General features: G+C 33.2%; 3 protein-coding genes across 4 annotated transcripts; 2 read left to right on the top strand and 1 right to left on the bottom strand.

Annotated features, from left to right (window-relative positions):
- The first annotated feature begins 1170 nt into the window (after positions 1 to 1170).
- Positions 1171 to 1704, top strand: LOC134248377 (mitochondrial import inner membrane translocase subunit Tim8 A-like). The gene is made up of 2 exons (XM_062730782.1): positions 1171 to 1323; positions 1472 to 1704. Exons 1-2 carry the CDS (start codon positions 1282 to 1284, stop codon positions 1685 to 1687), a joined length of 258 nt encoding a protein of 85 aa, XP_062586766.1. The 5' UTR covers positions 1171 to 1281; the 3' UTR covers positions 1688 to 1704.
- Positions 1705 to 4055: 2351 nt separating this feature from the next.
- On the bottom strand, positions 4056 to 8986 carry LOC134248383 (arfaptin-2-like). 2 transcript variants are annotated; one of them, XM_062730789.1, is made up of 6 exons: positions 8893 to 8986; positions 7198 to 7372; positions 5996 to 6412; positions 5589 to 5682; positions 5121 to 5295; positions 4056 to 4767 (listed from the first exon to the last, which is right to left on the bottom strand). In XM_062730789.1, the coding sequence occupies exons 1-6, from the start codon at positions 8893 to 8895 to the stop codon at positions 4615 to 4617; spliced, it is 1017 nt and encodes a 338-aa protein (XP_062586773.1). In that variant the 5' UTR covers positions 8896 to 8986; the 3' UTR covers positions 4056 to 4614. The 2 variants fall into 2 exon arrangements, with proteins under 2 accessions (XP_062586773.1, XP_062586772.1); XM_062730788.1 differs by having other exon boundaries at positions 4057 to 4767; positions 7147 to 7372.
- A 261-nt stretch (positions 8987 to 9247) lies between these two features.
- Positions 9248 to 15388, top strand: LOC134248376 (mitochondrial import inner membrane translocase subunit Tim9-like). Its single transcript, XM_062730781.1, has 3 exons — positions 9248 to 9342; positions 10535 to 10630; positions 14628 to 15388. The coding sequence occupies exons 1-3, from the start codon at positions 9301 to 9303 to the stop codon at positions 14781 to 14783; spliced, it is 294 nt and encodes a 97-aa protein (XP_062586765.1). The 5' UTR covers positions 9248 to 9300; the 3' UTR covers positions 14784 to 15388.
- Positions 15389 to 16002: the final 614 nt, after the last annotated feature.

Here is a 16002-nt window from a genome sequence, read left to right as displayed (position 1 = left end):
TTTTAGTTTACCTTTCCATTCTTGGTAGGCGGCCTCGTTATCAATGGGAAGAATCAAGATTCTAGTGATGTTTGCATTGATTGGAGGTAGTTTTGGAACACTCGACTCGTGGGTGGGCTGCATCATCTCACTCTTTTGAGTAACATCTGGTGTAGAGTTATGTGGTTGTCCACAATCAAATGGAATAGAACCATTGGCGTTGTCACCATGGCCCTCATTCGGTGTCACACAAAACATGGCATCCAAGAGGGACGGAGTGTAAACTTCCTCTTCCACATCTTCGGTGTTCACCTTCTCTATCTGTTTGTATGCTGCTTCCTCCTCATCTGAGATGATGCCTATTTTATTTTTTCTCATACAGCTATGAAATAAACCCATTTTTGCTGTGCACTGCCTGACGACCAAACTGCGCTATCCACAATAATCAAGATTATTATGACGCCATAGGCATTATGACGTCAAATGTTTGTGACGTTGGTATAATATGAAGAGATTTTTTACGTCAAGTGCAGGCACGTGATATCTTTTCGATCTTTATCAAATTATGTATAGCCTATACATGTAGCAGGTAGACTAGCTAGTATCTCTTATTTTTTATGATCGTAACATGTATACCATCGACCTGTACGTGTACATGCATATAGTACTAACTGTGCTTCTTGTCTAGAAAGAAATTTAAAAAGAAATTTCAAGTCACCCCCCCCCCAAAAAAAAAATTAAGAATAAAATATTATGATTCATCATGCATGGCAATAAATTATATGGAAATTGAATTGACATGGCGTGTCAAACTTCCATTGCTTTTTTTTTTCAAATTGTAAACATTTTTAAACAATCGAACGAGTTTTAGAATTTCAAAATAATTAATATGCTTTAAGAAATAATACAATCATGTATTATGTGCAACCTCTTTAGGCCGATTTATAATATTCAAGGTTTTTCAGCTGATTTTGGTAGAGTTTTATGACTTGCATATTGCTAGAGCGTTTCAGACTGATTATACTAAATAAATATAAAACTTTATTTATAAATCTGAAAATAAAAAAGTTTTTGGAGTTTGTAAAAATTGGTCAGTGATGTGAGCAAATCAGCAAATCGATCAGATGCACCACTTTGAAAACAGTGTTCCGGACCCCCCCCCCCCCCCCCCGATCGCGTGATCGAAGTGGATAACGAAAGAATTACCTAATTTTAACTCACATTTTCTCTGTCCTATTCTCTGTTCACCAGTCACAAGAACTAATGTAAGAACTGTGTAGCTTTTCCTGTGTCATTGAAATCATGGAGATATTACAGGATCCAGTGATGCAGCAATTCATAAAGGTAAGTTGAGATAAGTTGAATCATATCTAGGATACATAAAAGTCGTTGTTGATTACATGAGGTGTTTTCGCTCGAATTTCCTCGATATCAATTTGACCAATGATTCCTTTGAAATTTATAATTTAAAAACATTTTCGTATATTTTAAGGGAGAACAACAAAGACAAAAATTTCAAGCGACTGTCCAGCAGTTAACTGAGGAATGTTTTGACTATTGTGTCACATCTCCAGGAAATAAACTTGGTTCTTCTGCTGAACAGTGCATCAAAAACTGTGTTGACAGATTCATCGACACCACAAACTTTGTGGCTAATCGTGTACAAAGATCTGCCATGTCATCTACTACCTCATCAGGCTTTGATTAAATTCTCATAGACTCATACATGTTTGTCGTATTTTTATATTTTGTTAAGTTGTTAACTGAAGGTAACAGTGAACTCTGTTGATTTATTAATATACAATGCAAAGTTTTAACCATGATTTCAGACATTATGCATCTTTATGCTACACCGCAGGCCCAAATCGCCATTATCGGTTGAGTAAAATATTCCACTCAATGTCCCGTGGTCAAATTTCTCCATCATCACGGACCATGCTTAAACTCTGTGGTTCTGCTGCTATTTTTGTTGTGGATTTTTTTTACTAGTTATATTAAAATGTTAATTATAATTTTTACAGCCAGTTTAAATTAGGTATGCTTTTACATGCATATTGGAACAGCTATATCTATGAGATGAAGGTCTCTTGACTTTATTTAACTGAACAACAGCAATAAAATTGATATACAATTTCCCTTTCTTGGTATAGTCTTCCCTTATAAGGGAAAGTTGTGGGTTATTTGGATGGACGGACCTTAAAAACAGAGGCCCCATGTCACAGTTAAGGTATTGACAAGATAAAGAGCTCTCGATGCTCTAAGGTGCTCAGTGGCCCTGAGTGCTGAGTAAAGGTCTAAATTTGAAACCCTTCACCAGTATATGGTGATGTCTCTATATGTGTGAAGCATTCTTGAAAGGGACGTAAAACAAGATGTACTGTATACTGGTTTATTTTCACCCTTTTACATTTGCTAACAGTTTTATGATTTAAATATGCCCTTTCACAGTTCTGTTTATAAAGAAATTATACAGTGTACTTTGATTCCGTTCTGTTTTAAAATTGCCCAAATGTGACGAGGGCAAAAATAAAAGGGGGGGAAATTTCCTTGTATACAGTAAATCAATCAAATAATCAATCATTTCACTCGTAAGTTCTTAAAAAAGTCAAAAATTGCCTGAAGGTTTGTAAATTTTAATCACAACTTCATTTTAAATATGAATGCATGTATTTTACAGAGGCAGGTATATAATATAATATATACTGCATACAAATAAATAATGGAGAAAAACTTAAATAAACCACTTTTATAAAAAAAGAAAAACCCAGTACAGTGGTCTTTATAGATACATGTACATGTAAAATCAGTGTCAGTTACAACAAAATAAGCATCTATTAACATGATTAAATAAATAAACATGGAGTGTTCATTAACACAGTATTTACATATATAGGGCTTCTAGTATTCTTTTGTTAATGATGTATATCACACACTGTTTCTAAATGGGATGGAAGATGCATTGCAAGATATGGATTTCAATATTACAGTGTGTATTAAAGAAAATGTTAGGATAATACAATGCGAACAGAGGAATATTGCAAAGATAGGTATGAAATTGAAAACCAAAAATTCAAGTGAAACAAAAAATAATGCTGCCAAACAAAGTCCTTATAGATGAATTTATTTACATGTATATTTTTTTTACTACGGGTAGGGGAAGGACACTATATGTGCTGAGAGAATATGTGTTAGAAATCTACTCTAAAGGATGTTTTCCTACAATCTGACTAGTGTGATAAAATTTTAATAGATAAAATTCACATTTACCTTTTTACACCATTATTTTCTTATGCCTTTGTAAAGTTGTTGCAGATAACAAACCTTTAACACTCCACCCTCTTTAATAATTTTTCAACCTTAGAGATTTAAGCTTTGTTGTGAAAATGTGCTTGCATGAGCTCAGAAAGATCATGTTTAAGTTCCTCCCAAAGGACCATAACCTGAAAACAGACTAGTACTCAATGTCAGAATTTTGAATTTTACATAACAATGTTTTCGAAAATTTTCAAATTTCTTCTTATTAAAATTGTGAAATGCAGGTTTCTCTGTTTCATAATGTTTTACTTATACTGCTGATACATTTTTAGCCTTTTGTTGCCAAAAGTTCAGGTATTTTTCAATTAAACATGAATGAAAAAATAAAGCACAAATAGCCCATATTTAGCAGTTTGTGTATCAGTGATCAGTGAAAGACAAATAGTACTTGAAAACAAGGTCACCTTGTTTTCAATCCACAACCCCTAAGGTCATACTTTGAAAGCATTCAATTTGTAGATGACAGAAATATACATGTGTACATATTTAGATCTTTGATGATAACATATATACAACTAATGCATTCAAGCTATAAATGCAAATGCATCAATCTATAAGAGTATTTCATGAAATGACTAACAACTCATAGTTAAATTTTCAGTGAGTTTTAAATTCTGTAGAGCCCTTGTGAATAAAACAATTTTAACAATAGTTATAGCTCAATGTTTATAATTAAAATAACTTTGCATAGCTGTGTACAGGTTCATCAGGTACAATGTATATAAATGTATAATTAAAGACCCTATGGACTTAAATTGATTAAAATTTAAAATTAATTATCCATACATAAAAGCAAGATGCATACAATGAAGATATTTGCAACTGTTCTAATTTCCATCCTTTAACACACAATTTAAAACAACAAATACATGTACATCTGAAGTGTATTGAGACGATATAACAAATATTGTCAACAGTGAACCAGAGTAACCATAAAAACATGGTTTCATGACATCAAATATCACCCAAATCTGGAATGTATGTACCTTTGTTGACGTTGGAGTACAGTAACTACCACAAAATAATTCACCTGCTCCTTAAACCAAATCAAAGCAAACAGAACAAAAAAAATTTAAGCTTCTTATTTAAGTTCAACCTTGTATGTACATAACCCACTTTTATGAAATGGACGAAGAAAAGCTTGAGTATACACAGCAATGATAAAACCTGGGACTTTTTTATCAAATATTTGTGTCAGGAATAGGGTGAGCAAGGGAAGTAACTCTCTATCTCACATTCATAATTCTCATTTACATGTATTAATATGCTCACATGGTTTAGTTCTCACAATGGTACACATGACTAGATAGGTTAAAGATGTCACTGCTCTAACCAGGAAGGGCCGTCAGTGTTGGCAGATTTCAGTTTGATGTTGAACTGCTTGAGTGTGGATTCCAGGGCAGTGGCGTTCCCAGAGAAGTAGGCGGACGTGGCATTGTGGAACAGCAGAAGTTGTTTGTGCATGACTTTGACCTGCAAAATAATTTACACAGTAAACATTGACAGAACTACTAATACATTTAAAAATTTTGTTTACTAAATACATGTATGTTGCATTTCTCGCAGCTAACCAATCTGATTAAAATTAGATCCTTTGACTTGCTCACATAAATCGCTACACAAGAATCTGAGGAAACCCCATGTGAGCAGATCAAAGGATATGATTTTTAACCAGATTGGTAGCTAACTTGATAGCTTTTCAAATGAAAGAAGAAAAATTATAGATTTTGATTTCTCTATGTACATGTGCATGTTTTCTTGTTCTTTAATTACTGTTTCATGATCAAAACTATCAATTATCAATTTATATGTATCTATAAAGTTACCCTGTTTTCATCTAGAAATTTCAACTTGATGGCCACATCTCCTCTAAGCTTTTCAAACTTTTCTTTGTGATCTTCAAACTTTTTCTTGGCCTCTTCTATTTTTTGGGCAGGAGTAGAATCTCTGGGACCTAACTGAAGAGCCTCAACATCATTTCTGTATGCATCATACTCCAACCTGAAACACAGTAAACATATTAGGAAGATGGATTATGGTCATATAAATACACAACCAAAACAAGTACGGTATATTTCACATATACATGTACAACTACATTTCATGGCTGACTCCAAGACATGAGGTCCTATGAACTTACTGAATATAGTAAAATGAGCTTATATTAAAAGTATGACAAATCAAAATTGTTCATACATGTACATGTATAAGACTGTCTTACATGTAAATGTACATTCATCATTATAACACTAAAGCCATCCTCAGATGAATTGAATGCACAACAAGTAACTCACCTGGCTGCCTCATAATTTTTTATTGTTAGGAGTGTGTCCTCCATTGTCTTATTGCAAAGAGTGTTGACTGAAGATGTGAAGAAATTCATTGCACCTGCAAAGAACAGAAAATAGAATAATGTTTTGCAAAACATTTATTTTGCAACAAGAAATACATGTTCTAAATTTTTTGGTCAACTAGATCAGACAAAGTGGTGAATTTAATACATCTTTTAATCTTCAATTTTGAATTAAAAATTATTTTAAGGAGATGAACTCAATTAAAAGTTTACATTACATGAAATCCAGAGTTACTCCTCTTGAATTCCAACAAAATTTGAATTAAATATCCATGGTTAACAAATCAACTGATGAAATTCAGAAAAGTAAACATAATACACTTTTTTTGAAGATCAAGGTTATATTACCCAGTAAAACTTCTCCATTTTTCACCAAATTCCTTTGAGTCTCACAGTTGTAGGAGAACTCTTCCTGAAGCTCAGGGTTCCTTTGAGATTGTTCTGCAAACGCCTCTCCCAGAGCCCTCTGTGTCTGCACAACCTGGTAAAAATGGTTAGTTAATGTCCTTGCCAATCGTAAAATGTTGGAATACTTCCTTTGCATATCTCTCAGGGTTTCGATTTGATTTTCTAATTCCAAGTCCACAGTTTTGGAGCCTTTGCCAAATTTTTCTGAGATGAATTGTTTGGTACATTTGAAGGTGTTTACACTCCAGTGTTTGATGGTTTCTAGTTTTGTTTGGGCAGCATGCACAGTCTTGGGAAGAAAGTCACCACCATTGTTCTGTCTAGCCCCTTGTGACGATAGTGGGATATTGCTTGTTGCTGGAAAAAAAATCTTGAGAAAATAAGTTATTTGTGTTATGTCGATAGGAGCTTAAATATGCTCATATGTACATATGTCAATTTCAATATTTCTTTTCATTCAAAAATTAATAATTTTGAAAAGTGTAGAATGAGAAATAGTACTGTGCATCAAGTTCTAAGAGAGCTAGAAAAATATATATGATATCAGATGCAAGGGGAATTGCAATTTGGTCATACAATAAAGTTCATCAATCAGTGTAAAATAGTGTGTTACAAAAATAACTAAAATTTTCATTCCAATAAAGAATCTTCTTTGAGCTTGACCTCTGATAAAGTGATGTCAAATATTAAGTGTGTCATCATGTAAATTCAAGACCAGTGTAAAATATGTCATCTCAAGTGTACACATAGAAAAATAGAAATGGTGACCGATAGGTGCCAACATGGTGATCACTACACTACAGGGGTGAATAAAAGAGACTGTAAATGTTTATTAATTAGAAGTAAAGCAAGGAATATTCTAAGATTAAGTTTCACTAAATCCCTATTAACACCACGTCAAAATATAGGAACCCATTTGCCATTACCACTTCAAAAATTTTCAGAAGATCATAGAAAATTTTTAATACATAAGAGATTAGATATTAAAACACTTTGCCACGCACACTGTAAGAAAAAAAATATATATACCAGTATATAGCTGAATATTCAAATTAGCAATGTTAATTAAAAGCATGAAAACACACACACACCAGGAGGCATAGTGAAAGAGCGAGGGAGACCAGACTGTGTTCCAAAGTTACCGGTGGAAGCTCCAGGGTAGGAGGAGGTCATGACCTTGTTGGGGGAGCCACTTTGTACAGTGTTATGTACGTCTGTCAGGTCTTGTCCATCATTCAGGATGTCCTTCAGATCCTGCTCAAAAGTGTCATTGGCCTTGGAATTCCCATTATACGCTGGACCGGAATCTGCCATCATCTTAAAAAAGCATATATATACAAAGTATTAAATTCTTAATCTTAATAGGAAATTTTAGATATACATTAGGATAATCAGAAAGAAGTGTTTCTTGAAAAAGTAATTTTGAAAAAAAATACAGTGTACTTGAAATTTTACTTTCCACACCTACAGTACATTGTAACTCAAAAATATCATCATAATCATTCCTAAAACATTTACAGCTGTAGTATTGTGTTTGAATTTCCTATGTTAAAGTTCAAAACTTCAATTGTTTACATAAGGCCTCTTTCAATCTGACATACACAAATCATGTGAGTGAATTAAAGGAAACTAATCAAGCAGTTTGAAGAAATCACTTAAAAAATAATAGAAATTTTACAGGTTCTCACCCAGTAAATGAAAAAATGAATACTTATACAGTATGTACCTGTTTTACCAGTAATTTAAAACCAGGACCAAATTGTCCAAGGCAATTCACAGATATGGCCAAAAAAGTGAATTCACAGTTACATATGGACTTGCAATGCATATTTATTTCATTAAAATTTTAAAAAAACCACCCAGTCTTGATTGAAAAATTTGCAATTAACTTTGAAAAAAAAAAAAGAGAGAGAGAGAGAGAGAGAGAGAGAGAGAGAGAGAGAGAGAGAGAGAGAGAGAGAGAAGAGAGGAAATCTTTCGAAACTGTGTATTTTGTTCTAACATGAAAGAGTTCAAAACCAGAAAAATCAGGACATTTTAGAGTAACATAAGAATTATATTTCGGAAACACATCAGACCTCGGAATGGAATACTCGCAAGTCTCTGATTCTCATCCTATATCCATAATCCCAACCGGAAATAGATGTATATTATCCAACATCCTACTAGATAATTTTTGAGGAATAAATAAGTGGTTTACAAATTGGTTTGACCAGAGACTTCTGAAACGATTTAATTGACAAGAAAAAATATCTCGAAGCGAACGATGTCATTTTAAAAGAAGTTTAATGATTGATATACTAACAAAATACAAGCTTGATGAGGGGATGCCTGAAATTGGGCTATGTACCTTGTGGTAAAATAAGAAGGGGTGCCCCGTATACGAAACAAAAGCCTGTGCTACAGGTACTCAAAAATTTAAAAAAAATGTATGCACTGATTCTGCTAATCCGAGATTCCTCCGACTCTAACCTGCTTTTACATTGTGACTTGTGCAGGGGACAAATCACAATGTAAATACAGGGGTTAGAGTCAGAGGAATCTCGGATTATGATTCTGCATGCATATGAATAGGCCTTTGTCTGTTTTAACCAGTAAGAAGTGCAAAATGTACCTGTGTGTACTTGAAATGAAAGTGTTCATTCCATGCAATCTATTTAAGGACATGACATACCATTTAACTGTATTTAAAACGGTCAGAATGACCATGAATGCCGGATTTACTTGTTCCCCCAAGGCAAGACATGACATGCATGTATATAAAGCATACCCTCAACACTCTACTCAAGATTTTATTTAATTTTAGCAAGACCCAATTTTATGGCGGAGCCTCTTACCATATGTATTCCTGGCAAATCTTTATGAATGTATATTTTGACAATGTTTTAATGTATCATCTGCTGTCTGTCTGTGTGTCGTGACACCTTGTCGATGATTCAATGTAGTCTAAAAAGAAAACAAGATCGGGTAAAATCTCAAAATTCCGAATTTGTATTCATGATCTACATAGTATATAATTATATATCAATTAAAATAAAATTACCAAACATGGTTTATATCTGATTAAATGATACAAAATAAAGATTATAGATTAGAGTAATAAAAAATCTTATAAAATAAGAAAAAAAAATGTAAATCGGGATCGAAATACAAAATATTTTTAAATCTTCAAGGGGCATGGAAGACTGAATTGCCTCTGTTTCAGTGCTGTTTCTAGTTTTGTTCATTACTCCTATCTCTTAACCATGAATGCAAATTTTCAGGGAACTGAGAGAGAGGTCTCAATGGTTGGTTACAAATCTTTGATTATGAGCGTTATCATTGTTTCAAACTTGGATTTTCATTTTTTCATTAAATATATGTACTATCAGGTCCAGTACAATCTCTTGATTTAGCTATATAGCTTTAAATAGCAATAAGACTTTATAAAGCAATTCAAAATAGCTTTACTTAGCTACTTATGTACAGTTTTTCACAAAATTTTTTTTTGCTAAGTCGCAATCTGAACTTCTCTATGCTTTGCACTTTTCATCCAAAATCTTGGCATGTTTGTTAAGTTGCCTAGGTGTAAGTCTGCTATCAATATTGGATCTAAATGACAGTCACCTCACCTGTTCTCTTTGTGTCCGCTGGCACAGAAGGCCCCATAATGACAGTCATACTAATCAAACTCAGTATATTAAATGTAACATGCTGGGAAAAATTTTGGCCAGACTGAGACTGAAACCCAGGACCTTCTGCTAACCACGCCAGGGATAAGTACATTTGCGTGGTAGCTCAGTGGTTAGAGCACCCACATGGTTAGCAGGAGGTCTCGGTTTCGAATCCCAGTCTGGCCGACATTTTCGCCTGCCTGTTACAATGACAAGAGAGTTTGTATTTTAAAACAATCACTGGAACATTCCTTGAATCTTTGTACTACCTTAAGTATAACTATAATTATAAAAGATTTCATACTGACAATTCACTGTTTACATGGTATATATGCATTAACTGTGTTTTGCTTTATCCAATTTATCATGACCTTTTTTTCTCCAGTTAGTTCTTTCTGCATTTTCTCATTCATATTAATGTTTACTCAGCACATACAAGTTTATGAACTCTGTGAAGGTGATAGACATCAAGAGAAAGAATCTGAATTTGTGGGCTAAATTAAGCATTTGAAGAAGGAGGAATGTCAGGTTTCAGGCAGTGGCCTGCAGCCAGATGGCTCAAGTGGTAGAGTGGCCTTTCTGGACTTCAGGGGACCTGAATCCTGGTCTGGACCATGGCATTTCCTCCTTTTCTAATAATTTTAATTTCCCTCTCTATAAAAATTAAACATCTCGTATCTATTTGGGTTTATCTTTCTTTTCCCCTTACTTCTAATCCAAACTGCAGTAGAGATACATATGATAAGATAAGCTTGATCAAGAAGCAGTCTAATTAAGGTTTATGCAAGCTTAAGTATGTTTATAAATCTTGAATTTCTCATTTCAGCTGCGAGATGTGTTGTTATCCCACAATATAATGACAGAGAGGTGCTTCACCACATGCATAACTAAATTCAGACAGAACACATTGACAGATGAAGAGGTAATCTTTATTATACCCCACGCAACTAGTTTCATATGAAATGCACAATCATAATTTTATGTTTTGCATGACCCGTCCGTCAGTTCATGTGAAAATTTCATATGTTCAGTCAGTTTTACAGTCCGTCAATATTGTCAGTTTCACTTTTTTTTCAGCGCAACTCCTCATAAACCGCTGGAAAAATTAATTTTATTGGGGGGGGGGGGCGTCAAACTTTGCAGGTATTTTCAGGACACAATGTGTAGATGTGCATATTACCAGGAAATTCCGATCATAATTTGTCCGTTATTTTTTATCGTTGTAAACTTTTCACATTTTTAACTTAGGCATTTGGCCATACCTTGAATATAGAGATGAACAGTTTGTCAGCGCAACTCCTCATAAACCCTGCTGTGAAAAATTAGAATTTCGTCAAACTTTGCAGATATTTAGGACACAATTTGTAGATGTGCATATTACCAGGAAATTCCTAATACTTTATTTTTCCGGGAATTTCCGCACTTTTTAACTTAGGCATTTGGCCATACCTTGAATATAGGGATGAACAGTTTGTCAGCGCAACTCCTCATAAACCGCTGCACAGAATTATATGGCAAACTTTGCAGGTACTTTATGGACACAATGTGTAGATGTGCATATTACCAGGAAATTCCGATTCCATTTTTTTTCCGGGAATTTCCGCACTTTTTAACTTAGGCATTTGGCCATACCTTGAATATAGAGATGAACAGTTTGTCAGCGCAACTCCTCATAAACCGCTGCACAGAATTTCGTCAAACTATATATTGCAGGTATCTCTAACCGTTAGGACACAATGTGTAGATGTGCATATTACCAGGAAATTTTTGCATCATGATTTACTGATTAAAATTATATTAGGTTGATAGCGACATACATTGTTATAACTAACGATTTTTAACTTTAGGCATTTGGCCATACCTTGAACATAGAGATGAACAGTTTGTCAGCGCAACTCCTCATAAAAACGCTGCACAGAATTATCATTTTATGCATTTAACTTTGCAGGTATTTTTAGGACACAATGTGTAGATGTGCATATTACCAGGAAATTCCCACGTGCAATGATCCCTTATTTTTACCATTTGGAGTCATTGTTGTGTTTTATTTCCACACTTTCCAACTTAGAGGTATTAAATGTTTTTTATTTAGAATATAGAGATTTTTGAACAGTTTGTTAGCACCACTCCTCTTAAACTTTTGTACATACATTTCAGAAATTTTAATTTCATACCAAAGAGTTTTGCCTATTTTTGTCAAGAAAATTTATAATGATTACTAGCCCGCACCCCCCCCGCAACCACTTCAAATTAATGTTTGGATTTGTATAATGCCAAGAAATTTTGATTCCAAAACTTATCTAGAAACTTCATTCCACATTTAAATGTCCTCATATGTAAGACATTTTGATGTGAACTTAGATTTTTTTGCAAAAATTGCCCTTTTTGATCTATACTATGTGTTTGAACACAGTGCACTGTGCCTTTTAGCAAATGTGTCTCAGTCAAGGTCACACAATCATTGTTCTTGGTGTCATTTGAAAGCACTTTATTAGTGTAGTATGCATACCAAATATTAAGTCTCTATCATTTTTCAAAAGTTATGGCGAAATTCGAAAAAAGCTATGACATAGGTCACAGTCAAGGTCACAAGGTCAGATCTTGGTGTCAGTAAAGGTGCATATGAAATGCATACCAAATATGAATCTTATCTCTCACGGTTTTAAAGTTATGGCGAAAGTTGAAAAAACTATTTTTAGCACATAGGTCACAGTGAAGGTCACTGACCTTGAAAAGTGCCTAATTAGTGGAGTATGCATTTCCAAATATGAATCTTTACCATTCAAAGTTATGGCAAAGTTACCTATTTTTAGCATAAAGGTATTGGTCACAAGGTCAACCTTGGTCACATGAAAGTGCCTAATTAGTGGAAAAAAATATGAATTCTCTATAAACGGTTCAGAAGTTATGAAAAATTAATTAATTTTTAGCATAAAGGTCACAATCAAGGTCATAAGGTCATCGACCTTGGTGTCAGTTGAAAGTGTTTTTGTAGTGGAGTATCCATCCAAATATGAAGTCTCTAATTGATTTTCAAAAGTTATGGCGAAGGTTAAAGTTCAACAGACAAACAAACAGACAGGCATACAGCTAAACATGACAGACAGGACAAAAACAATTTTTTGGGTGCATAAAAACTGTCTTGGAGTTAACAGCAGTTCTCTGTTTCTCCTGAATGTTATGTACAATTTGATCATCGGAAAATGTTTCAAAAAGTCGGGCTCAGTGATCAATTAATTTGTCAACATTTTAACCTTGGCCTCCATGTTGCAACGTCTGCTCTGTCTAAAGGAAGAAGTTTTCCAGACAGCCTGAGATCGTATTGCTGTATCAACCAAAAGATGCAGATACACGTATTTCATATGGGGTAGGTCAGTCATATTTTTTTTTAACATGTGTGTCACTGTGATGATGAAAATAAATACTCTAGGCCTAGGACTGAGCTACCAGGTTACGTACGTTTCAGCCAATATGCCCATGATTCAAATCTTTCAATCAGCTCATAGAATTTTATTATGGTTAACCACAATTAAAGGTGTTAATTTTGGGGAGCCATGGGCTGTAATCTGAAATGATTTACCATACATTTTTTTTTTGGTAGCGTCTGTGCATGAGGAGATTTCTGAAAAAGAATAAGTGCTTATTCAACTTGCTGTGATTTTAACGGGCTTAAAGCTTCATGGATGGTTATGTTTGAGGTATATATATTCTTTTTTTCTTTTTTTATTGCTAATGTTTAATAATTAAAAACAGTCAACTATGATTGTCATTATTATAAATAATATTTTAAACAAATTGATATTAAATTGAAGAACCCAAACTTGTGTTTATAAAAAGATTTTAAAAGGAATAAAAGCAATGAATTTAAATTTTATTAATATTGCACCATTATAATTTAAGTACTTTTTTTTTAATTGATAGGATTTGCCATTGGGCCTGTGCTGCTGCAAGAAATTAAACATGCAGAGACCTTACAAATTAATACAAAGAAGTCTGAAGAAAATTTTTATTGGACAGATGGGTGTAAAGCACAGACCTGAGATATAAAATGAATTGTGAGAAATATGAATCAGGGATGCAGGTAGAAAATGGCAAATGTGATCCAGATTGATAAAAAATGTCTAAAATTTTTTCTTGTTTTGTAAATATTCAATGCTATGTCAATTGTTATTTTTTCCCCAATACCTAATAGTGTTGAACATTTCACTCCCACTTTTGCTTAAATAAATGAATAAATTTCCATTTATTTAATATGAATATTAAAAAATGCCACATTTTTTCCATGATGAACTTGTGGCTTAAATAAGAGTTCCAGTTTTTTTCCATACATGCTCCTATTTGTTTGTCAAAGATATAAGATCCAATACATTGCTCATGAACATAATGTGTAATTTTGTTCATTCATTTATATGTTTTTTTCTCATAATGATATAATAAATTGTATGTAATTTTGCACATTGTTGATGGTTTTGTAAATATTTATGTATGTATGCATCATGTAGCGGTTTTATTAGCCATTTTATAACCATGTGATTAACTCCGTATTTTCTCCAGATTTCCGTATTTCCGCATTTTATCAACCAAGTAAATACCTCCATATTTTGTATATATGGAAATGCGGAAATCTTCAGAGAATGAAAATTTAATTTCATCCACATTTTCTCCATATTTTGAATACGGAGAAAATCTGGAAATTTGAATCTATGAAAATCTGGAATGAATGCGGAAAATTAGTCCAAATACTCCCGTCCGCATTTTTTCCTTATTTTGAATAAGGAAAAAATGTGGAGATCTGAGGTGCGGGTACATTATTGTGAATATTTTTCTTTTCTTTTACATATACTTTTACACTTAAGTCATGCCAGATTCAAAAGCTTTGAAAGTGCATGTCTAATAACAGGTAATTTATTTCTTAACAGAAGTCCTGCATTGATACCTGCATGGGAAGGTATGTGAACTTCAATCAGAGACTGATGGCGACATTTTTTGAGCAGCAGCAGGCTCGAATGAAAGCTATAGCAGAAGAACAGAACGCTCAGGTTCCCCCGCAACAAACACTCATACAGAAAACGTGATATTAACGATGTAGGACTCCATGTACCATGTATATTTTAAAACACCATCCTTAGAAAATTTCTATGCTTCAGTTTTATTTACAATTCATATGTCTTGAAGTTTATAAAAGCTATGTTTATACCAGCTATTGAATGGAAGGAGTGATTACAAAATTGATGTTTTCTTTAATCAAAATTGCAGATGCAGATATGTTCAGTTTCATTTTTTTGCAGTCTTCATGTTTTAGAACTTTGGTCACTCTAGTTAAATTCTGAAATGTTTCTATAATAAAAAGGCAAATATGAAGTCAGTGTCTATTGATAATTTTATCTGACACTTCATTGTGTATTTATATTAATCAGTCTTTATGATCATAGACATGCTGGTGGTACACAGGTAAAAAAAATTGTATATGACCTTGTGTACCTAATTATTTTATACAATATATGTACATTTTCAGAGAATTCTAAAAATTTTCATTCATAATGTTATATTATTTCATAAATAATGATTAACAAGTAACAAGGTTGATTTTATGTCCCCCCCCCCATTTTTGATCAGTATTTTGCACAAATATAGCACATAATGTAAAATTACAGTTAGAATAAATATTTTTGTGCTTGAATTCTTCACTTTTTTTGACATTCCAAACATTGCAAAACAGAGGTACTTTTATTACAACAACAAAAAAAACAAAAAACAAAAAAAAAAAAACAAACATAAAAAAGCAAAAACGAAAGAATAAAAAAATTCAAAATCGAACTAATGATAATAAGGGGGAAAAAAATAAAATAGACTTATATATATACTTATTCTTTTATTAATTCTGAATAATCTTCATAACATTAATTTGAGTGTCATTTGAAATTCAGCATTTATATTCATATCAAACAGAAGCAAGTCAGATGTATGTGTATGTGGGATGGGGGATGGGGGTTGGGGTGAATGTTGAAAATATCATTTAGCAGTGTATTTGCAAATCTAATGAAGCAAAAACTAGTGCCCCCTGGGGTATATCGAAAATGCATAGACTGCAGCTTTATCAATAAAACCAAAACTCAAATTTACATAACTTTGTCATGGTCATCAACAAAAGTATTTAAAATATCTTAATGTACCACAAGTACTCATTGTTAAAATTAAAAAAAGATTCTTTAGTTCTGATTGAAAGTATCTATGTTGTTTTTCGAGATCAACTCCCGACAATCTTTTGGAAATCAGGAATTTCCATGGGTAAAA

Source organism: Saccostrea cucullata, unplaced genomic scaffold, assembly GCF_032062105.1.
Source record: "Saccostrea cucullata isolate Sc308-1 unplaced genomic scaffold, CSIRO_AGI_Scuc_v1 ctg1870, whole genome shotgun sequence".
Taxonomy (NCBI): domain Eukaryota; kingdom Metazoa; phylum Mollusca; class Bivalvia; order Ostreida; family Ostreidae; genus Saccostrea; species Saccostrea cuccullata.
This window is presented reverse-complemented; position numbering and strand designations above follow the sequence as displayed.